Below are 25,471 nucleotides of genomic sequence, written 5' to 3' on the forward strand. Positions count from 1 at the left end.
AGGAAAGGATATTGCAGGGATGCGGTCATAACATCGTGCAAGGTTTAAACAAATAATTACATCTATGTAGAGAAATTCTCCTGACCTCAAGCCGAAAAACATTAAAAAAAAAGAAAGGGGAAAAACTTTATTCACTTTCACTGCAAAGGAATCAGGCTAGACTTTTGACTTTGGTATAACCTCTGACCACTGACCCTACTGGAGGTTAAACGTAAATAAGGTAAATAATGGTGGGGTCTAAGTAGACAGTTTCATTGAATTTACATAATTTTGATGACACAATGCAACCAGCTCTGTCCAGTGTCTTTGAGAGAGCTCATTAAGTCCTCTAGTGTAGGGTAAGGTCAGATGTCCATCCAGAGGCACCACGATCAGAAACCTCAAGAGCATGAACTGTCCGAATGATTCCCAGCCAAGCTCGTGAAAGAAACAAAACTAGATTTATGCAGTGTTATTTAGAGCAATATTGTTATAAACCAAAGGAAAACATCTCCCCCCGGGCGACACCATTGGTTCCTGTGAGAGGATGGGGTGCCCTCCGAACCAGACTTGTTCCGTAGAGGCAGGACTTACTTCATGTCCTTGAGGCTCTTCTGGAATGTTTCCAGTTCTTCTTCATTTACGCTAGGATCTGTCAGGTTACCCTGAACAGCCTGCAACTTGACCTCGAGGGCAGCTAGTTCGTCTTCGTAAGCTCTGGCGATACCGGACGGTTTGATGCCGGTAGACTGACCCAACAGCGCATCGGTTTCATCTACGGCAGAAAGAGAAAGCAAAGAAAACAATAATCATATAATAATAAATCAGTTCTTAATATAGCGCCAAATACCAAAAGGCCTCTAAGGTGCTTTACAAAACCTAAAGAAAATATTTAAAAAAACTAAAAAGACAGAGAAATCAAAGGAATAAAAAGTCTAGAAAACGCATAAACGAAAATTAAACCGTATGTAAAATACGAACACAAAAAATCTAAAAACACGAGAAGACTATAAAACAGACCAAAACCTATAAAAAACAAAACAAAGGATAAGCACATAAAATAGAGTTGTACAAAAGTCAAAGTCTAGATAAAAACACGAGTATATAAAATGACAAAATCACATTGAGAAACTAAAAAGTTGTTTTTATCTGTGCATTGCATCATTACTGCAGTATCAATTCATATCAACCAGAAGGATTAAAAATCACGGATGTTCTGTGATTTAACCATTGTTTCAACATTCAGCATAAGGTCTTTGTCATTAGCAAAACTTTTATAATATTCATCACTTGGCTTAATAATAAGACTTCCACAATTTCTCCTATTACGACTATCGAGGGTATTGTGAAAACAACACAGATTATGAAAGTAGCCAGGTTAACAACTTGTAAAAAGAATCTGGCTTTGTAGTACATCCCCCTGCTCTGTCATCTTATTTATGGTTTGACATGGCCATGAGAATATGGCATTTAACAAACTCATGTAGCAAATTTACTCATAAGTTTAATGACAGAGTGATTCAACTTCACATGGGAACTGTTCCCTTCGGACTCCTCCATCAACTATGGGGGAGGCTGCCTTTGAGACGGCATGACAAATGAATATGACATGATTTACTTGTGCTGAGTAGTAAAGGCTCTCTCTTATGTAATGTCTTTAATATGGGCCTTATGAGCTGGAGTGTACTGGAGACACAACTTTATTAAAAAAATATGAAAAGTGTCCCTTTTCATCAGTGAGAAATACCACTTTTGTTGATAGAAAGTACCCTTTCCCGTTATTGTAATAAAAACAACAACAATAACAATTATAAGAGTACTGTTTTGATGTGTTGTTTTGTAACTTAAAAGTACTCTATTGTTGAAAACATTCAAATACTGGAACCTTGTGGTACATGATGATTCATTGTGTCAGGAAGTTTAAAGGCAGTTTTGTGGTTTGCCCCCTCAAGTCAACACCACATGTCCTGTTTTTCCTTGAGGTTTGTACCACCATCTCCCACCAACCCCCCTCCCCTCCCCCACTACCCACAGAATCAGTCCTTTTCTGCTGTCCCTGGACAAGAAGGGAGTAGGTGAGAGTAGATACAGGGGCAGGGTGAGAGTAGAGACAGGGTCAGGTTGAGAGTAGAGACAGGGTCAGGGTGAGAGTAGAGACAGGGTCAGGGTGAGAGTAGAGATGGGCAGGTATAAACATCACAGTAATCTTTCTTCAGCTTACTTTTCAACTCAGCAATGATTCTATCCCAGTTATGGAAACATTCTCCACAGCTCTCGCAGACAGGTACGTCTCCTTGGTAACCTCTGTCACACTGGTCACACCTATAGCCTGTGACACCCTCCTTACAGACACAGCTACCATCCTGGTTGCACTGCAGAGTTAGAGAACCGTCGGGATCGCAATCACAAGCTGCAGTGACGAAAATATGGAGAGAGAGAGAGAGAGAGAGAGAGGAACAGTAACCATATCAACTCAACTTACATGACGTAATCACAAATCAAATTCGACTTACATGATGTAATCACCAACCAACTTAACTTAAATGATGTAATCACCAACCAATCAGACTTAAAAGTTGAAAGCAAACGGTAGTAAGTGGACCATCTAGTAAATTCCATACAACCCCTTTTCAAGTATCAGAGAAACTTACCTTGGCATCCAGTGGTTCTAGGGTCCCCATAGAAGAGGTCTTCACAGCCACAGCAAGTACGGCCGCCAAACCCAGCTCTGCACCGACATTGACCGGTAAACTGGAAGAAAAACCAAACAAAATGACATAATTATAGCTAAGCTAATGCTGGCAGCAAGCAGGAGTATTTTCTCCACAATCTCCTCTCATCGTAGGTCTTGCAGGACAAGTCTGACAAATGTCAGCTTTTTTTCACCATGTTTCTCCTATCACATTATCAACCAGTGAAGTACTTTCTGGAGCCATTTTTATTTATTTTTTATTCCCTCATAGAGCAATGTGGTCCACCCATCAGTTTTAGATATACATGATGAAAATGGAACCTATATCGTAGCTTTTAGACGGTTCAAAACGTCAAAGGCTGGGTTACAAAATCTTTAAAAAGATTGTGAAAAATAAGATACAAGTTACAAATTGGATCAATCTTATATAGCACTGTTACAACACAGCAACCGGACAATTTTCAAACAACAAAGTATAAATAACACTGTGAGATCCTTCAATGCCATTTTCCAATTCACACTTACCGAATCACACTGCGAGGCCACAGAACCATAGCTGCAGCAATCGCAGGCCTCGCAACCAGTGCCGCTGGCTATTCTCCAGTGGTCAGGAGCACACTGACTGCACGTACGGCCGATCACGTTCGGAAGGCACGGACACTGGCCGGTATTTGAATCACAGATGCCACAGTTGTTGTCAGCATCGCAGACGTCTCTGTCGGTGCCCAGGATGAAGCAGCTGCAGGCTGTGCGAGAGGAGACGGGGATCGAACGGAGAAAGAAGGTTGGATTTCTGATTAATACCTGCTACCACCATGGACAACTAGCACACACACACTGTCACATGTACAAAGACACCCCACTCACTCTCCAAGAGCTTGCATTTCGATTAGATTCCTGGAAGCAGACGCCCTTCTATGGGTTTGGACTATGTGGTTAACACACACATGAAATCCATCCCTTTGAGTCAAATCTCAACCAACATCATTTTGGAGTTATTCAAGGGTATGTGCTTAGAAGGACTGTTGCAGTGCAATCCTAACTTTCCACAGTGTAAAGGGGACGACGGGGGACCTCATATCACCCCCTAGGAGCATTCTTTTCACCTTCCCACCAAAATGTCTATGGTATATAAGTAAATTTGCTTACTGAAATATCTATGGGTTTGGGTTAAAACCGATAGGATAGACTACTTGTTGTTTCTATGGAATACGCCGTGTAGTGAGAGGAGGGGGGGGGGGGCACACAGGAAAAGTGATTTTACCCGTGACACGATTAAACAATCGAGTGAAACTCCTGAACTTTTGCAATCACATTAATTAAAACACCCTGAAACAGAAATACAAACTCAAGCGAAAGCATCAAAGCATCAAACTTTCTTGATCCCTCCAGATTAATGAAAAGATACAACTATGATGCAACTTGAGAGTAGAAAAGCCTCCTGCAAGGAATGTTGAAAAATACCATATTTGTGGAGATTATTCTTTTCTTTTTGGTTTTGACAAGTGAAATCAAGATAATATCAGAGAAGGCAACATGCAAGGGAGACCTTTTTTTAAGTTTAGACTTTTTAAAACTCAACAGAGTGACAATTGTAAGACATCCTACCTGTGCAGGTCCTCAGGAGAGCGTCACCGTAGAAGTTGGGCGCACACTCCTCACAGCTGTCTCCGGCAGTATCGTACAGACACTGCAGGCACTGTCCCGTCCCGGAATCGCAGTTACCCGGAGATCTAGGGTTGGTGTTGCCGTTACAGTTACAGACTTGGCATTGGCCACCCCGGTCCTCCGGGTTGCCGTAGTAGTTGTTGTCACAGACGTTACAGCTGATACCTGGAAAGGGAAGAGAAGAACACGACTCCGAATCTCTTCCCTGTCTTCATCAAAGGTTTCTAACCAAAGAACTGCAAACTACTTCTAATAAAGGTTCATTTCAAGAAATAAAGCAATGGTAGTAATAAACATAAGTGATTTGTGTACTCTACCTTGCATAATATCAATAGCCTAAAAAAAAAAATTATATATATGTAAACAATTTTTTTATATATATATATATATATTTTTAAATTCAGGACTTTTGAAGCATACACAGGGAGAAAGTCTTTGCTATCAAGGACATGTTGATAGTGCGCCAACACATCAGGATACATTGAGATCAAGGACCAAACGTTACGCAACAACGACAACTAATTTTGAGAATACATCTCATATTTGATAAGAGTAAGCATGTGACTAGATTCCTGGGGACACAATATTCTGTAAACTTGCTATGGAAGCATCTAAGAGACGGTGACTACATACCGGTGTAACCACTGTAACAATCACAGGAGACGGTCAGTGTGAACTCGTCAAGCGAGCAAGTGTCCGCAAACTGGTTTCCATTGGCGACACCACCTGGACAGAGACATGGCTCACATGGAACACCATCTTCGATGGTTGGTCTTCCATAGTAACCGTCTAGACAACTGAAAAACAGACATATCGACAGTTAATTGGGGTTTTTGGCAAAGGAAAATTCTCATCTTTTTTTTGCTTTAGCTATTGTAAACTTACCAAAGTAACCAAGTCTGATGATACAGGGATGTGCCCAGGATTTCCTGAGTGCCGGTTAAACTGATTTTTGAAGTTGCTCAGATGCCAAATGTTGGCACTTGTGTAGCTTTTTAACCACATACACAAGTACTACTTTTGCTAACAATTTACATTTTTAAATTTTGTTTTAGTGAAATATATTACGTACCTGGTAAAAATTATTAGTTTGTTTCAAAGAGATTTTACAAGGGACCGATTGAGAGCCGTAAGTAATGTTTCTCGCATGCGTAACTGATGCATCATTAGTCTGTATGATTTTGGCATAGGCTAGGCCCAATTTATGTTGTATATATTGTTAGGAATGTCGGGATTTTAGATTAAAATAGTGCTGGGCGGGATTCACGATTTTTAAGACAGTGCTGGGTGGTAATATTTAGTGTTGGGCGGGGCCGCCCAGTGCCACCCAGAGTGGGCACAGCCCTGGATGATATATGATGAATCTGACATTACCAACTTCCTCAATGCTTCACCATGATCTCATGATGGAGTGATGACATTTCACAGACATCTTGTGTTGGATTAACCAACACCGATTCATTTAACGTCATTTCACTCTCATATAAATAAATTACATTCACAGCAATATTGTACAGTGATATTTGGTAGTTTATATTCTATTCTGAGGTTTATTCAACGCATAATCTCATCTCGCGCTAAAATTGATAACGTAAACCACATTTCTCAATATCACTAATAAAGAAACTTAATCATGATCTCCATGACACTCGTTCATCAACAGTACCAATGTTTCACATTTTACTATACAACACTAGTGATACAATCATACTTCACTAAAATGACACAGATTTACTTTAACAGTTTGCAATAAATTTGTATACACAACACCCCGTGATTGTATTTTCACAATTTCACCCCATTCACCCTTCGAGAGCATATTCTCACCTCTCACAGTTGTTGCCGTCAGTGAAGTCCCGACAGGAGATGCAGTTACCGGTGGTCTGCTCACAGGTATCGGCGTGGCCGTTGCAGACACACTTCCTACAGTTGGGGAAGTTGAAGAAGCCCGGCTGGCACTGGTTGCACTGCCTACCATAGGTGTTCTGACGGCAGGGACACTGACCGTTGGATGGGTTACAGAATTCGTCGTACGAGCCTTGAAGATCGCACTCGCAAGCTGCAAACCCAATCAAAAGTTTCCCACATGGTCAATCATTATTTGTGCGGACAATTCAAATGAAATATTCCCCCACCCCTAGTAGACTTGTTATATCCAAAATGATGAAAATGTTATTACGAATATTAAAATAAAAAACTTTATTGTTTATGTTCAACATCAAGAAATGGTTAAATATTCTAGATGGACAAGACCAGGGGTACCCAAAAATTCGGCAAGTGGTCTACATTCTGCCCAAAGTAAGATTCCAATCTGACCGGTGAAAAACCAAAATCACCCACGTTCTTGCACTGATCAGGTTTTCTGGCCGTTACGGTCCTATCCTGCACATTTGCTCAATCTAGGTATAGTGAGGTTTTGTTTCTCTCTGGGCATTTTGTTCCATCCAATACTTCTCTCTCTGGCCTTGTGTAAGATAATTAATTGAGAACCCCTGGACTAGAGTGATTCCATTCTTGGTATTATGTTATTGATCTAGTTTGTGTTTGGTAGCACAATACTCAAAATAAGATCAAAACTGAGCAAACCAAGACATTCTTGTGGATTTTATTTATTTTTCCCGCACTAAATGAAGGTCATCGAACAAGTAATCTAAAATCCATTCCGGTTCTCAACATTTCTTCTTCCATCTTTTCGTATTACTATCCATCACATGTAAAACTTAAATAACCTGTAGAATTGCGATAATTACTCACTTTTATTTCAATGGATGAGAGCAAATAAATTGTATGGCTAGAACGGATGTAATTTCCCAGTTTTCCGTCGTTCGTTTACTAGTATGATTATAATTTTTAATTCAACCCGACCGAGTACGAATAGAACGAAACTACTCACGGACGCAACCGTTGGGTCCGAAGCCGTATGTGCCTGGAGCGCATCTGTCGCATTTACGTCCAATCACGTTTGGCTTACACTGGCACTGCCCACCAAACTCCTCACAAATGGCACTGAACGATCCTGTAGGGTTGCACTCACAATCTGGAGAGAGATTTAGACAAGGGAAATGACATTATAACCTGTTTCATTATTTCAAACTATGATTAAGTCATAGTGCTAGAAGTTTTCATTAGGTGGAGAGCTTGGGGGGAGAGAGAGAATGAAAAGATGGATAAATACTTCAAGCAAGCCCCAAAAGTTTTGTACAAATGTCTTGTGTACTTTGCATATAACCGTATAAGTTTTTGTTTTTTATCGTACCTTCTGAAATAATTAAGATTCGATTAACAAAACAATGTTATACCTCTTTGCACATTTATCTATGTTGTACCAAATAAACTACTTCTTGCATTGGTGAGACTCTACAACGGTTCTCCCAAAGAAAACAGGCTCTGGTTAACTGATATTTTACTATAGCTATGTCAAATGTTTCCTCTTTGATCGTTGGTTACAGCAACTGGCAAGATATACAACACTTAAAGGTATGCTGTATTGGCCACAAATATGCTAAAACTTCTTAAACTGTTTATATTACAACCTTCAAGGTCATTTTCCTCACTGGGACATTCAGTCATCTTGTGTGTTCCTTAGAAATGCCTGAGAACAATTTTGGAGAGTAAAGACCTCCAGAAAAGTACTTTTTGAAAACTTCTAGCAATTATAGCATGCTATAATTTGGGGCCTATACTGACTACCTTACATGTTTTCCTCAGTTTATTCACAAATTTATTCACAAAATTTCGGAAAATGAAGAAAACCCCACATGCCAAATCAAACTTCTGAAATTGCACCATTAAATTTTCCTGCTTGAGTAATGTGTTTTGAAATTAGTCAGATCAGACACTGGGTGCAGATTTAGAATGCTTAATATTAATAAACTCTCCTCCTCCCCCCTCCCCCTAAAAACACATCCCTCACAAGATATTGAAAGAAACTCACCCAGAGCGCCATCGTGTATGATGGCTGACATACTGAACATGAGTTGTTCACAGACTGGCGCCACCCGTGAGTGGTACCCTGAGAGATGTGATTCACCACATCTGTAATATTCCCATTGCTCTCTTCGGTAGTTGGAGATACTGTCACCCTTGAACAGCTCATTGTCATTGACTTGGCTAACAAGAACGATCTGTTTGAACAAACCATGAAACAATTGTCAGAAATCTTCCTTCCATTTCGAAAGAAAAACCTGGAGGGTTATTTATAGGGCAAGTGAGGTTCTAATCTATCAGGTGCTGCAATATATAAATTCAGAAGCTGCTCAATTTATTATTCCCTTCACAGCAAGACTTGAGCACGATCGATGTATGTTGATATAAAGAAAGTCAGTTAGGGGTGTTAGGAATAGGGTGTTATTAGGAATGGAAGGGTGGGAAGTGGGTAGGAAGAGTAGGAAGGAGGAGGGGTTACAGGGATGGAAGAGGTAGGGGTTACAGGGATCGAGTGGAGGGGTGACAGGGATGGAAGGGGATGGGGTTAAAGGGATGTAGGGGAGGGTTATAGGGATGGAAAGGGAGGTGTTATAGGGATGTAGAGAAGGGTTATGGGAATGGAAAGGGAGGGGTTTAAGGCATGGAGGGGAGGTTTATAGGGATGGAAAGGGAGGGGTTATAGAGATGGAAGGGAGGAATGATAAGGATGGAATGGGGAGTCATAGTAAGGATATAAAGGGGAGTGATGGTAGGGATGTATGGGGATGGGTGGTAGGGATGGAAGGGAGGATGATGATAGAGATGAAAGGGGGAGTGATGGTAGGGATGGAAGGGAAGGTGTGGCAAGGATGGACAGGGAAGGGTGGTAGGGGTGGTAGGGAAGGAGATGGAACCTTTGAGGGATGGAAGGGGAGATGGATGGGAGGGAGTTGGGGTACTCAAGAAATAATGCCAGCTGAGATTGATAACAGAGTGAGGCAACTCACCGAGTCCAGTAATATTTCAGCTCCAGGTGTTTCTTCCTCGTCTCTGTACCTCTCCACGTCGATCCTGATGGTGTACGTCTTACCCTCCTCCAGGCAGACTGAGGAAATATTAACATATCTAAAGAGGAAAAGAGAACATTACATGTGTGAGAACTTGACAAGCTAACAAAGGCCAAATTTCTCTTTCATTGATAAGGTCTAACAGGAACAACACTGTATATATGTTTTCAGAGTAATTCAGTTATGTAAATCCTTCAAATGTTGCAGGCCCTTGATACTGTACAAAAGTGAGGCTCCATCACTCACAGCATACATTTGCATATGGCAAAAAGTTTCAATTCTTTTGGTTGACATAAGAGTGAGTTTTTTGTTTTGACCTATATGTTGCAACCCATACACATGTAAAATCATACCATAAAATGGTACAGACCAACCTCGACCGATTATCTGTTTATAGACATTTTGTTTAACTCCGAACAAATTAAAATAAAAACTGACCTTCTATTGGAAGGAAGGGATGCCATCATGAGGTCATCCTGCGGGATTGTGTTTCCGCATCTGCTGGAGGTAGGGATGGTACCGGGTCTGTTGACCGTCACACGGACATCGTCCCAAGTGTAAGGCCGCTGAAATAATGAAAACGATTTTATATGACTTAAAGACCATGGACTTTTTGTTTGATTTCCTAGAACTGACATCGCTGTGGCCACTCACTTTTTTTAATAATTTTTTTAAACTCTGGATGAAACTCCCATTCTGAGGGCAAAGATATCGTAATGATGTGATTCGTTAAGTCAGCTTAACGTCTTTGAGTCTGGCAGTTGTAATGTGTGTGTGACATACCACCGACTGAACCTCCCCAAAAATGTCTTTGCCTATAATAATTTACAAATCGTTTAACCACATAGGGAGGGAGATGATATTTTTTCTTTCCAATGAAAACGAAAGATAGCAACAAGCTATGACAGTTTAATATGAGCAACAAGAAGGTAAATGAATATTTTGCAGAAATGAGATCAAAGAATAACTAACGATACATGCACTGTTTCTGGGTGAGACTAAAGTTAGCTTGGTACAGCCGAATCTAGACAGACGAAAGCAAGATACCGACAAAGCAACTTAAAGGACATCGGTACTGACTCCAATGTTTAGCACGCTGGAAATTGCTGGAGTGGCAGTCTTTATGAGAGGATCTAATCCTTACAACCGTTCCCAGCCCATGAAGATGACAAATAAATACTTTAGGGTGGGTGTAATTGCTTTCACTGTAACATCAAAATGTTTGATGAAATGTTTTGATCATGTGTGACCATTATTTGAAGTTGTACGATATTTGGGGGCGACACTGACGACCTATTGAGACAGACATTGTGGAACATTTGTTTCATCTCTGCGAATGTCCCCTTGCCTACCATGGTCCAGAATATCTATTTTACGTATCTTAAGGTATTGCAGCCAATAACTACCAAGCTTTCAATGGTTATAATATTGTGACCGGAATACTTGCCGAGAAAGTCTGAAATTGTCCTCCTATCTTTGAAAAATTTTTCTCCACGAATAACATAACAAAACTCTGGGTTTTATGTCTAATTGCTACACCTTCTACCTACCATTAACAGTGAAATATTCATGCTATGTTTGTTAATTTGGATTATGTTATGCAATCACAAACTAATGTCAACCTATTGAGCACAGAATGTCTATAAATCAGTTGTTTACAAAAAGTTTTGCTTGACTGCAATGTATATAAAATTTGAATTATCCATTGCCTACATTCTTCTCTATAAAAGCAATGGATAGTATAAGCCCCAGTCATAATAAATAAAATAATAATAGAATGTCCGACCAAACCTGTAGAAAAGGCTTACCAAGGGTTCGTATCTGAGGTAGAGGTCGTAATCTCCAGAAGCTGGGATGTTGTTGATGGTAAACTCTATGCTGCCGTGCTCTGTCACCTTCATGAAGCCGGGACCGGTCCAACGGATGACGGCACCATCTGGGCGGATACGTTGCTCTATACTGGCCAGCTGTGGGAGAGGAAGCAAGATGTGATTTGGTAGAAAAGCATAAGCGCAGTCTCCAGGATATAATATGAAATTAAAGTTATGGGAAATCCTTTCAGCCTCCATCAATCCACCAAAAACCCATCCCCCCCCATAAAACCAGCAACATGCTTCTCCCTCCCCATAAATCCACCAACATGATTCCTCCCCCCCACTTAAATCCACTAATGCTCCCCCCCCCCCATAAATTCACCAAAAATGCTCCCCCAAACCTAGTTTATTGAACCCCAACGAATAAGAAGCTTACTCATTTCAAACCCTTATCCATTTGTGATGGGCTTCTATGAGCCCTGACTCATATATAAAGCCTTCTCGTTTCTTTAGTAGAGGAGTGCTCAGAGTATAATAAAACAGGCACAAAACTGTGTCATCCATTACTGCTCCTGGGACCGCTACTTTAAGTTCCCGTCCGACTGTAAGAACCCACCTTGGCATCTATTATTTCCTCAAATGCCAAGGGAGGTGAAGTTACAATGAGGCATAGTCATTTACAAAACCAGTGCAGGAACAAAAAATTTCCAAATCTATGGACGACTCAAATAGGTCAAGAGAAACCCCATTGATATTTTGATATTGAACCAGGACCCAAACGGCTGTGGGACGGACACTCCAACCACTACACTTCCCCATATGAGAGCTTAAACTTTTAGTGATAAATTAAGCAGTTTCCTAAACAAAGAAAATAAAAAGTACAAAGTCTGCAGAACTCACATTGAGATCTCCGATAATGTCGGCCAGTTCAGCCTCGTAGGTATAATGATCTTGGAAGGAGAAAAAGTGGCCAGATTCGACTTCCTTGCAACGCCTGCTGGTGATGTGAGGCCTGCAGTGGCACTGTCCGCTCTGTTGGTTGCAAGAATTGTTGTATGCACCTCCGGGATCGCAGTCACAATACTCGCACCCATAGATGCTCTCAGAGAGACCGTAATACCCATCCTGGAAAAGATATCGGTTATCAATTTTTAACTTCAATTATTTACAGATGACATCAAATGAGGCCTGAGAAATCATGTCGGCGGATTAATATATATTCACAGACAAAAGTCGGAACAGAGTACAAGATTAAGTGACGGGTTATGGAGACTATTGCGGCCAATTTTAAGTCTTAAAGAGAAAACTGGTGGTGGGTTAGAAGTCATTTCAAAGAAAAGCTAGGTAAGTCTGAAAGATCTCAAGAATCATTACGTGGGATGAAACTGATGGGTTTAGAAGTTTGTTCTAATTATATATTTACATACGATTGTAGTGTAACAACCAAGATTTTCATATAAAGAATGACAAAATTTCCTCAAGATTACAAAACTCGGCAAAATGTCTTGTAGCACACCATATCAAAATGCTGCTAACAACTTTATACCGTTTTCCACTTGTATTCCCCAGACATTTGTGATGTTCGATTTTGTTGGCAAGGATGAAACCGATGTTAACGATTAATTTATGAAAACTTTATTTGACGGTATCAAAGCTAAAATTGAAGACTTTTGATGTCAAATAATAGACAACCTCAAGTCCGTGCCTAACTTATTTGCAAAATAAACCACAAAAACTGAAAATGAAAATAATTGCACCAAATTCCATGTTGACAGTGCAGGAACAACAGCATGTGTTTGTTACAGAGTATAAGAAGAATTTTCCTCGGTACGAGTACTTTAATCAATGCGTTTAGTATCTATAATATTATCTCAAAATGCCACAAAGTAAGGAGTATGAATCAAAACCCACAAGGGGTCATACAAAATGGACACAGCACAAATTTGGCGCAAACAGTCAGGGTTGTAAAGATGCTCAGAATTTACCCTCACATAATTCACAACTTTATCATTCTCTCAATAAATTCAATTCCCGCCATTCTTTCCAGAAATGGATAACTCAGAACCACACTTTTACCATCTTGTCTGTGCTTACTCACCCCCCCCCCCTCTCTCCCATCCCCCTCCCAGCCACATTTGATACTATGTGCAATGGTGTGAGATCAGTAACTTAACAGTCAGGAGCAGTAAGAATACAGAATACCACAAAATCCTAGATCAAGGTTGGAATAACTTTTAACAGTTTCATATCAGATAAATGTTACAGAAATTTCTACCAGGGAAAACACATTTGATGTGTATGGATGACAGAGAATGTTTAACTCACACATTTGATGTGTATGGATGACAGAATATGTTTTACTCACACATTTGATGTGTATGTATGACAAAGTATGTTTAACTTACACATTTGATGTGTATGGATGACAGAGTATGTTTTACATACAGTTTTACTTACACATTTGATGTGTATGTATGACAGAGTATGTTTTATTTACATATTTGATGTGTATGGATGACAGAGTATGTTTTACTTAAACATTTGATGTGTATGGATGACAGAGTATGTTTTACTTACACATTTGATGTGTATGGATGACAGAGTATGTTTTACTTACAAATTTGATGTGTATGGATGACAGAGTATGTTTAACATACAGTTTTACTTACACATTTAATGTGTATGGATGACAGAGTATGTTTTACTTACACATTTGATGTGTATGGATGACAGAGTATGTTTTACTTACACATTTGATGCGTATGGATGACAGAGTATGTTTTATTTACACATTTGATGTGTATGGATGACAGAGTATGTTTTACATAGTTTTACTTACACATTTGATGTGTATGGATGACAGAGTATGTTTTACTTACATAGCAGCTGTCGCAATCTCTGCCGGTGACAAATCGTTTACATTCACAGTTTCCTGTTGTTTTGTCACAACCCATATTCCCGATGGTTCCCAGGATATTGCAAGCACAGGCTGGAAGTTAAATCAAAACAATATGAATAAGTGTCTGTCTGTCAAACTGGCTTATTTTTGCTCTTTTCCTTCTCTCTCTCACTGGCGGCTAAACATTTTTTTACGGTCTATTTTGAATTTTGACTGAGATCTTACAAGTTATTACTAAGGTTACCTTCTGTCAACATGAGCATATCCGATTGACGAGTTTCCATCAAAATTTCCTGTTCCGTTGAAAATCTAATATATAAACAATGACCAATTGTACTCGATGACGTTTTATTGATAAGTCACAGATCCAAGGGTCTAGTGATCTCATTTCTAATACAGACACTGCGACAATATTAGCCACCCTTTAGTTTATAAATAATGAATCACTCTCAAAACTGTTGAATTTTTTACACAAATATAAACTCTTGTCATTTGTTATTATAGTGATAACTAAAATAGGACTTTAATAATAAACAATTCTAGTAGCAAGAGAGACAAGAAAACCAAGGAATGACAATATCAGTCAACAGTGCTTTGAAAGCATGCCAAAAAAAGTTTTAGGAAACTTTTAACTGAATCCTACTCAGATACTGGTGTAACAAAAGAATTGACAACTATTGGTGTCATCATTTTTCATCAATAATATTGAAAAATTGGAATTGAAGGTTTAAACTATAAATCATAATCAATAGCAGAATTAATATTTGTTAAAGCTGGTCTGGTAAACAAAGAGGTATACATTTATTGCATTATAATCAATTGAAGATGGTGACATAGATTAGCTAAGCTAGTGAGTATGTACACCCATTGTGGGCTTAATGATCGCAGAACCCAGACATTCTTAGCCTGGCGGGGGTGAGATGCAGGACTCCAAGGAGTGAGAAGTCACAGGCATAAATAACAAATTTCTGAAAAGGGTTAAAGTTCAACAGCATTCATCTACCGCTGGTGAAAGGGTGCAAGAGTGTCTTCATTTGCCAAGGGGTGCGAGTAGTGGAAAGGGTTAGAGGAAAGGGTTAAGGAACACTGCCCTAATCAGAGCAGCGCACATTGGTTTCCTTACCGGAGCAACCGTCTGGGTTATCGGCACTCAGATCGTAGTAGCCGTCCTGGCAACTATCGCAGCTCTCGCCTGTGACGTAAGTCTTACAGAAGCACTGACCGGCAGCAAGACCACGGGCAGGGTCTGAGTGACCCAGGCATTCCCCGTTGTCCTCAGAACCTAATGGATCACAGGAGCAAGCTGAAATGATGAAATGATGAAGAAGAATGAACGTCAAAAAATGTCCAAACTGACCATCGAGAAGAATGGACAGAGAGACGAGACATAGCATGTCCACGTGTATGTCTCTTGAATAATTAACGACAGCATTTGGCGCAAGTCCAGCAACCAGTTGTGACAAATTCGCTGAGCATCGTTAATAGATGCTTCTATTAATAACTGACCTGAGAAACTTTATGTATGCTTTAAACCGATCGTAGGTTGATTTATAATCGTACCGTTTTTCTGGATAACCTTCATTTTTTTTTTCTTCCTTTCGTTTTTAAGGAAGACATTATATCAGGTAGGCTGTATAAAAGAAGTCTTACTCAGAATCTTCTGCTTAAACTCTGAGGAAGCAGAAGAGGCTGGCCTCAGTGGCCTTAAAGTTAAACCTATGAAGAAATGCCACTAATCTCCAGGGATAAAGAGCTTTAATTGTCCTTTACTTCATTCAAGTTGGAATCTCCTTAATCTTAAACCCAGACAATGTCTTGAAGTAGATATTGGAAAGAAACTCAATCAGGACTGGATTAAGGGGATGACAAACATTGCAAGAAATAATGACTATGTTGCTGTCAAGGAAAGATATTAAGATAATAACCACCAACGATGTAATTGTGAATGGATGATTGGACAATTAGCAAGTACATATGTAGCAAATTAAAACTGCTTTGTTTTTAATTATTAAAATGGGCAAGCAAGATGGAACATCTGCAATGGTGATGAATAATGTCTTGGAGGCAACCAAGATTCAAACATTCATGCCATTGTTATTGCTCACTTGATTGGAGTCTGTGATTTTGTTAAAGGCACAATCTGCTAGTCTGAAAACGAAATACATCATTACCAACCAACTGTTGTTAGTGTGGTTTGTGGGGGGGGGGGTGGGGAGTGTGGGGGATATGGGAAGGTAGAACTGGATTTGTGACTCAGGTCATCAAATAGATGAGAAGATATCAAGCAACACTGGCGTATTAGCTACAGAATTAACAAGAATAATTGTAGCAGAACCAATCAGGGGAAAGTTAAAGATAAATTATTGATGTGAATGTTCTGGATATGAACAAACGGGCATACCCTCAACTCGAATACATGTGTCAATGTCTGTGATAAACAAGACACAAAATTTCTGCTTTACGTTATCATATGAAGTATAACATGCGTGAAGGATATTTGATAATTTCATTACCCGTGTGATGATAGCGAGACAGGTAGGAACATGGATTTCACAATCTTTGTGGGATTTGCCTGCATGCATACTTTTTATCATTTAACATACCATACATTAGCTTAATTAGCTATCACCAGAGCTTGCAGGCACTAATAGGGTGTCTTGAGGGCATAGCCGTCAAATGGCTAGGTTAATGGACTTGCGATCTAAGGATTGCTGGCTCGAGTCCTGGCCAGATCATTGCATTGTGTCCTTGGGCAAGGCCCCTACCTCTCTTTTACCTAGGTTTATAAATGGGGACATGTGAGGTAACTTGTAAATAAAGTTGCGTGAGCTGGTTTGTGGCTGCATCCAATGGGAAGTCTCCAAAGGGACACATTGGTGGTGTGGTGCACTGAAGTTGGGGGGAGGGGGAGGGGGGAGGGGGGAGGGGGAGCATCTGTTGGAATTGTGCACACTTGGGTGTGTGGAAGCAACCAGTTACCAATGACCAGGGGTTAAATGTTGTAAAGGTCATGTGAGGAGGTCTCGCCTTTGATACAAGACTCGTAACCTTGAACCTTTTTAATTTTACTAGAGCTGGAAAGACTAACATCCACCTGGTTTAAGTTTTAACACACAGATCAATGTCAAAATTGACAAACTTTGTCTGAATCAAATGCGTTTTAAACCCTCTTAATTCAATTCCTTACTTTAATGTGCTACCAGGTACATGCTTACAACTTTTATGGGTTACCTGTTGCTTGCACTTAATTTACTTTCATTCCTGAACTAAAGAAACAAAATCCAAGCATCGTGGTAAAAGTTGCCTTTCAATTCTGAACATTCCGTTTTCCCGATAACATTTGAAACTAAACCTCTCCCTCTGCCGGGGGGGGGGGGGAATGTATTGCACTTTCAAGTTGGTGGCAATTGATAGAAAATTTTAATACGTTGTAAACTCACACAATATCTACTCTCTGGTGATTAATGACTAAACTGCACATTGATTGACTTGATTTGCACATAGACTCATGAAAGTTAGTAAAACAACAGCATCCACACATTGACCAAAACTTGTGAAACAGTTCTCTCCACATTAAATCTGCCCTGGTAAAATAACCACATCATGACCTCAAAGAGATACACTCTCCTCACTCTCCTCCATCAATCTATTTGGTGTGCTACTCGAACGGTCACCCTAACATAATGTGATCGTTTCATTGCTGGCATAGCTGGGATATCACAATCTTGACCTACTGTATATATCATCGCTACATCAGATTGATCAAACAGGACACTAACGTTGATGGAGTACTTCCACCCGGCATACATACCTTACATCCTCTTGCTAGGATGATAAGATCAATATTGTAGGGTGCTTCCTTCAGTTTATGCTATTATTCGACTGCTAAATGTGCTGTAACAGTTTGTTTAATGTCATCTTGTGGTCAAAGCAAACCAGTTTTAAACAAAAGAAATTCCTGTCATTCAACAGAATGAAGGTGACTCCTGATTGAGCATGGGCAGACTGGTAGATAAAACAGTTGGGGGCAGAGGTGGTAAGAGGGCAGGTAGGTTCAGTAATACATACATACCCCAGATGCCCGCCACCCCCCTGTTTTATGGTCAGTTTGTGTCGGACTACAACTTTCATTCACACTTCAGGCAGTGAAGTATATGTGTCCATGAACCATGATCCAAAATAAGATTTTCATGTCTTTAAAACCAACTCACTTGTTCAATAAATTAAACTCTAACTCAATACATATGATTTGGCATCTTTTACATATTAAAATATCATTCCCTTTTTTTTCTTTTCGGTGCTACACATTTAATTCTATATAAATGTAAAGAGCCAAATCTCTGTTAAAGTCCCTTCCTGTTGCCTTTGGGTTCGATTGAATTATTTTGGGATGTGATCCATGAAAAAGTGGGTGTACAAGGTACCTGGGCTTCTGACTCAAATCCCCCCTCCCCCACCCCTGCCCTCTGCAAGGAAATTCCTACATAGGGAAATCCAACAATTAGAGGGCTGGCTAGCTCAATCAGTAGAGCACAGGTTTGAAATCCTATTGTGGAGTGTTAGCTCAGTGGTTAATGCCGGTGCCTTCCAATCATAAGGCCTCTGGTTCGAGTCACTCCAAGATTAATGTATGTCGTCCAGTTACAGAGTTGTTGACAAATGACAATTCATAATCCTGGACGTTTAATATAAAAGTAAAAGACTGACTTCGGTCAGCTTGCGGCTTTGATAAGCCAATGAGGCTTCTTCGCGAGTTCCTGCCTGTGGGAGGATCTAAAATACATAGATACATTCTATACAAACAGCCAACATTACCAGGAACCACAGTATATTCTTTTTTTTACTGCTTCTTCCTACGGTACCACCAGCTTGCGGCAGAGCTAATGTTGAAGGCTTTATGACTCAATGTCCGAGGAGGCAGGTTATTTCTATTACAACTCTGATTAATGTAGGCTTTGCCTAACATTCTTTGGATACCGAGCTATTGCGCATGTTGCCTGATGGATGTTTTCTCTGAAAACAGACTTTTGACTTTGCAGAATATACCGCAGGAAGCTATACTCACGAACACATATCGATGGATCTCTGATGTCACGATTCGGGTGCTGATAATAGAAAGGCTGGCATTGTTCGCAGTTCCTGCCCATGGTGTTATGCTGGCAGTCGTCACAGACGTCTCCGGTGGAACCCGTTAGTTCAAACACAGCGCCGTCGTAGTGACATGAGGTCGCATGGTCGTTGCAGTTACACACTGTGGGAAGTTGTTAAAACAAAGGATTAATTGCATACGAGTACAACGGTACAGTAATCAAGGGGGACACCTCTTGATCGAACTCCCCAAAATGTTACTGGTTTGGGTCGTCATGAATGATGGTTCTCACCTACCTTCTTTACATATGCACTCTGATGTACCCCCTCCCCCACAATTGTTGTAAGCTAGGTAAATTGGAGTTTGTTACGACGGGAGTCAGAGATAAGTCACTCAGTATGGGATTAATCAGGTTTATAAAAGACATCAGTGCTATATAGTGGACATACTTATCTACTTTATACAAAAGTAGAGAAGTCAGCATGGATGATACATTCCCATCATGAGGATGTTAGGACAACTAGAGCATCATTGCAGTGGAGAACATATTACGTTCTACCCCAGACTAGAGTGTACTTGATGTTGACAGATGCTGGATATTGGTTATTAATATTAAAACAAAACACTTGAAAACAGTTTTTCAGTTTTTGGTTTTAGCATGATCACTTAAATAATCAGTTCGAGGAGAGAACATCGTAGCCCTGTCCTGTAAATACAGTAGTCATCCAGGTTAGTTTGTGACGTTGGTTGATGGAAAAGTGGGCCACAGTGCTACAACGCTATCAATTCTTGTTGTTGGCCTGGACAAGAGTTGGATGGTAAATGTTCAGTGGGGATTGGGTAAGAGAGGCGCAAAGTGCATATAAAACCGGTTGCAGGGGTTGATCAAGAATTTTAAAATTGGAGGTGGGGTGGGGGGGGAATGGGGGATATGGGCTAAGGGATTGTTGCAGAGGACTCTCGGTATTGAGGATTTTTAAGAGCATCCTCCCCAGGTCTAAACTGAGGATTGTACTGATAATAACTACTTTTAAGATGTTGTGCAAGGGTTGCAAAATGTTGATAATGTACACACACCCCCTCTTAGGCCATCAGCTGAAGCTCAAAATGTGGCTGTAAAATCAGTTTCGTTCCAGCAACACCGGGTCTAGACTTTTAATGCATTTTTGGGTAGTTTAATGCATCACAAACATTATATCAAAAGTTCTCCAAAAAATTTCCTGCAGTATTTTTGTAACGCACCCTTGAAATTGTGTATGTTATGTAGACATTACGTGCTACGATGCTATGTATTAGGAACACATGTGCTAACGTTAGATTTGGTACAGTGGTGCATACATACCACTCTTTTCTTATATGTTTAATTACGACTGATATATTTTTTTGTATAATAGTTGGGTCAGGGTTACAAGAATGGTGGAAGAGGATTCTGGTCTAAGGGTCAGTGAGGGTTGTTTTCAGGCATTACCCCCCCCCCCCCCTCCATTTTCGCCAAAATGGTAAAAAATCACATTTTCAACTTTGAAATACAATTTTTGCACATTATAACTTAAGGGTTTTAATTATAAAAATGTACCACTTTTAATAAACTCAGATATAATGCTTTGTAATAAATCAAATACTTTTAGATTTTCCCCCTATGTTATGAATGCATTTCGTCTGTGCATGTATGCGTAAATATACACATATAAAGAAAAGTTCCTCTCCATAATTGTTACACTCCCCATACACATGTGACCCCCTCCCCCTCTACTTTACATGTAGCTAAATCCCTAGTTACAGTGAGATGTGCCAATGCCCCAAGACCAGTGAGTTATTTCTTTTGTATAAATCAATATATAAGTTGGCACACTAAGACATCATGGCATATCGTAGATGTGAAATAAAGTTAGTCGGTATATATCCGTTACCTTAGTGCTCTTTCTACGGTCTTCTGCAAAACTAGGTACTTTCCCCATGTTATGGAAACGACATGTTTATAATTCGTATTCCTGCAAAAAGTGTTTCCAAGGGAGTTAACGTATAAAAGAAAAGATCGACAAGGTTGCGAATGGTATTTTGAATAATAATAGTTCTATATTCTACAAATAATATGAATAATAAAGGTGAATGGTACAAATAAGTGAATAACGAAGACAGTTAACTTAAGCCCCAGATAGAAAGAAATAATGTATCTATTAAGACTGGGTCGATACACTCAATGGTGTAGTAGAGCTGGGCCTTTGCGATGATTCAAGATACAGGTTCTTCATCAAAAGGCGCGGCGAGGAATTAATAAGTGATTAAAAGTTCATCGAAGGACAGTTGTACTAGTTATAACAGGATCCACTTCAATTCACTGCATGGAAGTCAGATATGGTATGAAAAAGGGAAAGTCCATTCCGTAGTAGAGGTGAAGATAATTAGATGAAATAAAAGTCACTAAAGACTTGAATATCCTTCAGTCAAAACTTGAATAGATGCACAAAACGTGTTAACAATATGAATAAAACAGGTAACGAAATGTTACGGCAAAACAATAAAGAACCGTGATATTGGAACAGGGTCAGGGGCGATGGTTCCCCAACAACAGTATATAAACCTCTGACTGGTTTCAGGACGCGGTATTTGCGTCATCGTCATCAGTAAATGTAGTTGTGAATATGCAAGAGGTAAAGCATGCCCATAACACCCTCCTCCCCCTCCCCCCTCCCCTCAAAAAAAGTGTGATTTGAAGAAAATGTGGATATTTATCATAAGGTGTCTGGTAGGTAGGGTAATCTACGTAAAACTACTAATAGCTAAAATGAATATATGAATAAGATCATGTTTTCTGGTTCCTTTAAACTCTGGGGAACAAAATAATGACAACATGACTTTGAAAAAGTTAACCCTCTTCACAAACTTCAAACTTGATTAAAATTTCAGACTAAGATATCAAGATTTAACACCATCACAGTTCATCCTCCAAATCATCTTCCCCTGCATCAACAATCTCAACATCTTCTTGGAAGTTGCTGCAATTTCTATATTTACAAAGGTCTGTACATGGTAGTTGTGCATTCATTCAGGAACATCTTCCTTTAAGACATTTGCCGACTCTACAGCTACTGCTGACACACTGAAGCAAAACATCTGGGTCAGGTGACTTCGTCATCCAAGTGATTATAAGGTCATCATTTTCAAGTTTCCATCCATGTCCCTCTGGTGAGAGTGCATCAATCCTTTGCTGCAATGCCCTACTGTGAATAGCAGCCTGGTTGGTGCTGGATCAGAGCATCTTTTGTTGGTGGTAAACTCTGCTCTGAGGAGGAGATGAACAGAACACCTTGTACCATGAAATTGGATATTTTTGAGTCTCACATTTTATGATGGGGTACCAATATAATTACAATTCAGCTAGAAATATGTTGCAAATTACTTTAATAATTTCAATGGAAAGATTAACCTGATATTGCATCTCAAAGCGTTTAGAGAATTTTTTAATTTTTCTTGGGGGAGGACCCCCATATTCCAAAAGTCCTAGATCCACCCCTGAACACTCAATGAACCACACATTGAAGAAAGTACTTTACCTTTCAAGATCTGTATGTCTTCCTTGTCAAGAATTGTATCTAGTTTCTTCAACATAGAGAGTGGTACCTCACTTCAATGGCAACACGGTCTTTTCCTCTAATATTCATAAAATCTGGGCTCATCTTTTTTCCGCTCTGCTGCTTGTCGAAGCAATACTTTAATAAAATGAAATAAAAAAAGCAAATTGTTTTGCAATTTCTGTTGATCAAAATGTAAGTTTGAACAAATAAGAACTAAGACAATTTTATTTATATACCATGTGATCTGCTCATCTTCTATGGACAAACAAAGACACATTCAAATTTTGCAAACCAGTGTCATGCAAAAAAGAATTAAAACAGGCTTTTTTGACAGTACAGTACATTATCTCTTAATGTTATGGTTTAAATTATACAATGGTAGATTATATCTGTTACTAATAATAAAGGAGACAGATACTTGTTCATTTTGGTAAAGCTAGACAGGCTGACCATAAGACCTTGCAAACCTAACCTTATTGCACATTTGTTACACTTATTTTTCTAACTAATATAATATCTCTATCATTCAAATAAAGGGCCACAGTAAGAAAACTATGAAGCCTGTATTTAACACTTAGGCTAGTGCCCCAGATGGAGAATTTGAAACAAATTTCCATTCCTACCACCTTATAACAAAACAAATCAGATGACCATGCCACTAATTATATTATGTTCAGGTCCAACACTGTGCCCTTTGACTTGGATTCTATCTCTCAAGAGCTACTGATCTTGCATTATGCAACTTCTCTTCACACTTCAACTATGCCACAGAAGTACAAGTAGAGTCGTGTAGTATGCTTAGGCTTACCTCCATCGAAAGTCTCTGCCTGCTGCAGCTTGTCCTGCACCCGTTTGCAACGCCGAGTAATGTATTGTTTCTTTTCCCACATATAATAAATTGAACAGGCAATACACCAGAGCTTCTGCTGGTTTCCTCGATCTTTTCCGTCAATTCTTCGTTTAAAATCATATGGGGTCTCCTCCGGAACTGTCCGTTTTCTTGCAGCAATGTGCTTGCTATCAATGAACCGCCTGTAACACTTATCGTGGAACCCCATCATACTATGCTGTTGAACACACGCTTGATCGTAGTAGGCCATGGAGTAATCAGTAGTACGGCGATATCACTGTCTCCGCTGCTGAGATTAAGCCAATCTTTAGCGCAGGAAGTAACTTTAGTCCATCGTTTATTCGTCAGTGCCTTGACTGCTTCAAATTTTACAGATTCAATGTGCACTGAGCACTGTAGATTTCCGTGTGTCGGAGACTGACTACGGCGCCCGTGGAAGCCGCCATGTTTGTTGTTTTCTACAAAGATTGCACACAGAACTCATGGCTCATTGGACAATCCATATCACATGGTACAGATATCTCACTGGCGCACAACTTTTGAACGTAAAACGGCAGGTTTCTTAACATACGCAATAAAAAATATAGTTCGATCTTTCGAGCGGAATTGCAAAAAAACTGCAGGAAAGTACATGGAGAACTTTTGGATCATTAATCTTAGTTAATTTATGTATTCAATGCTGTAGAGAAATTTTAGACCCGCAGTTGCTGGAACGAAACAAGCGAATTTCGACCTTCAGCTGATGGCCTATCTCCCCCGTAGCCCCATGATCCTTGCAATGATTTTATCCAGCTTCCGGTATTATCTGCTGCTACAGACAACTGCTCCCACAACTGTTACCACCTCATGGGTGGGTGGTGGTCTTCCAACTTCCTGTCCCAATTTTGGTTGCTTTAACTCATGAAAGACTTACTTCTCCAACTTTTGCAAGTGACATTGGCACTCTGTACTCCCAGTTCAAACTTAAACTGTGATCTGCTAGCTGTTTGAGCTTTTTTGTTTAGTATAAGAATGTATAATAATTGACTACGAAATGACACGTGGTTTGACATAGCGAGTTTCTTTATCGGTAGGTTCGAACAGACTCTCACATCTGTTCTGTTTTTGCCTCGTTATATCACCACATGCGTGCCTGCTATATGATAGCAGGTAGTGGTCTGGAGTTGGTTCTTTATTAGTACGGATAACCTTCCCCAACCACTTGCTTCCTTCCTTCCTAATCTGTCACACTTTCACTAATCTGTGCAGCATATAAAGTACAAATGGATGTTAGAGAAAAGACTTGAAAAATCTGGCAGAAATACTACTGTGGAGGCCAAGGCAAATTTGTAAGGATTATTTATGGCTATCCGTCTGACAATCACGTCTCACTCTTTTGGTCGTCTGGACAGCAGATTTGGTTGTCCGAAAAAATGTACCAATGACCCAAAAAATGATCGATATGTATACCGTAGGTTTGGGAAATAGAACACCAGCTTTTTACCTTAAAAACTCTCCTTTGGCTGGACATCATTAACAGTAGGCTTACCACTAGTCTTGTGTTATTTCAGTATCTCCAAAGTGATGGATGGTGATACCAATTTTTCTTTCTAAAGAGATGTTCATTCTGATCTCGCCCAAAACAAAAGAAATTTCCACAGAAAATAATTACATGCAATATTTTGAAGTGATTCACATGTGTCAAAATTAACTTGCCCTCATGTATCAACATCAAGATGTCACCTAACATCAGTATAGTCCTAAAAATACATGTGCCTCAGATTGAAAACTTCAGTATTGCAGTCATAGACTCCAGAAAGAACCACATATTTACATGTACAGTAGTGTACGTGGCCAACAGATTAGAGAAGTGGGCTCGTCCATGGTGGCCAACAGATTAGAGAAGTGGGCTAGTCCTTCACCCACCGTGGCCAACAGATTACAGACAAGGGC

At 39.8% G+C, this 25,471-nt stretch overlaps 1 protein-coding gene and 1 long non-coding RNA gene across 3 annotated transcripts in view; both read right to left on the reverse strand.

Moving 5' to 3' along the window:
• LOC139962150 (laminin subunit beta-1-like) overlaps window positions 1-25,471 on the reverse strand; it is an 80,197-nt gene that overhangs the window by 10,779 nt on the left and 43,947 nt on the right. For both annotated transcript variants that reach the window (XM_071962091.1, XM_071962090.1), the window contains 16 exons: window positions 19,091-19,276; window positions 15,149-15,328; window positions 14,006-14,115; window positions 12,027-12,251; window positions 11,121-11,279; window positions 9,751-9,878; window positions 9,253-9,370; window positions 8,274-8,463; window positions 7,233-7,376; window positions 6,167-6,398; window positions 4,973-5,136; window positions 4,280-4,504; window positions 3,197-3,417; window positions 2,631-2,730; window positions 2,201-2,389; window positions 574-754 (listed from right to left, as the gene is read on the reverse strand). In XM_071962091.1, the coding sequence (XP_071818192.1) occupies window positions 574-754; window positions 2,201-2,389; window positions 2,631-2,730; window positions 3,197-3,417; window positions 4,280-4,504; window positions 4,973-5,136; window positions 6,167-6,398; window positions 7,233-7,376; window positions 8,274-8,463; window positions 9,253-9,370; window positions 9,751-9,878; window positions 11,121-11,279; window positions 12,027-12,251; window positions 14,006-14,115; window positions 15,149-15,328; window positions 19,091-19,276 (2,752 nt within the window). The remainder of the gene's footprint in view (window positions 1-573; window positions 755-2,200; window positions 2,390-2,630; window positions 2,731-3,196; window positions 3,418-4,279; window positions 4,505-4,972; window positions 5,137-6,166; window positions 6,399-7,232; window positions 7,377-8,273; window positions 8,464-9,252; window positions 9,371-9,750; window positions 9,879-11,120; window positions 11,280-12,026; window positions 12,252-14,005; window positions 14,116-15,148; window positions 15,329-19,090; window positions 19,277-25,471) is intronic.
• On the reverse strand, window positions 21,082-23,982 carry LOC139962152 (uncharacterized). The gene is made up of 3 exons (XR_011791156.1): window positions 23,498-23,982; window positions 22,669-22,824; window positions 21,082-22,397 (listed from the first exon to the last, which is right to left on the reverse strand). It is a non-coding gene; the product is annotated as an uncharacterized lncRNA (long non-coding RNA).

The sequence above is a fragment of the Apostichopus japonicus genome, chromosome 20 (genome assembly GCF_037975245.1).
Source record: "Apostichopus japonicus isolate 1M-3 chromosome 20, ASM3797524v1, whole genome shotgun sequence".
Taxonomy (NCBI): Eukaryota; Metazoa; Echinodermata; class Holothuroidea; order Aspidochirotida; family Stichopodidae; genus Apostichopus; species Apostichopus japonicus.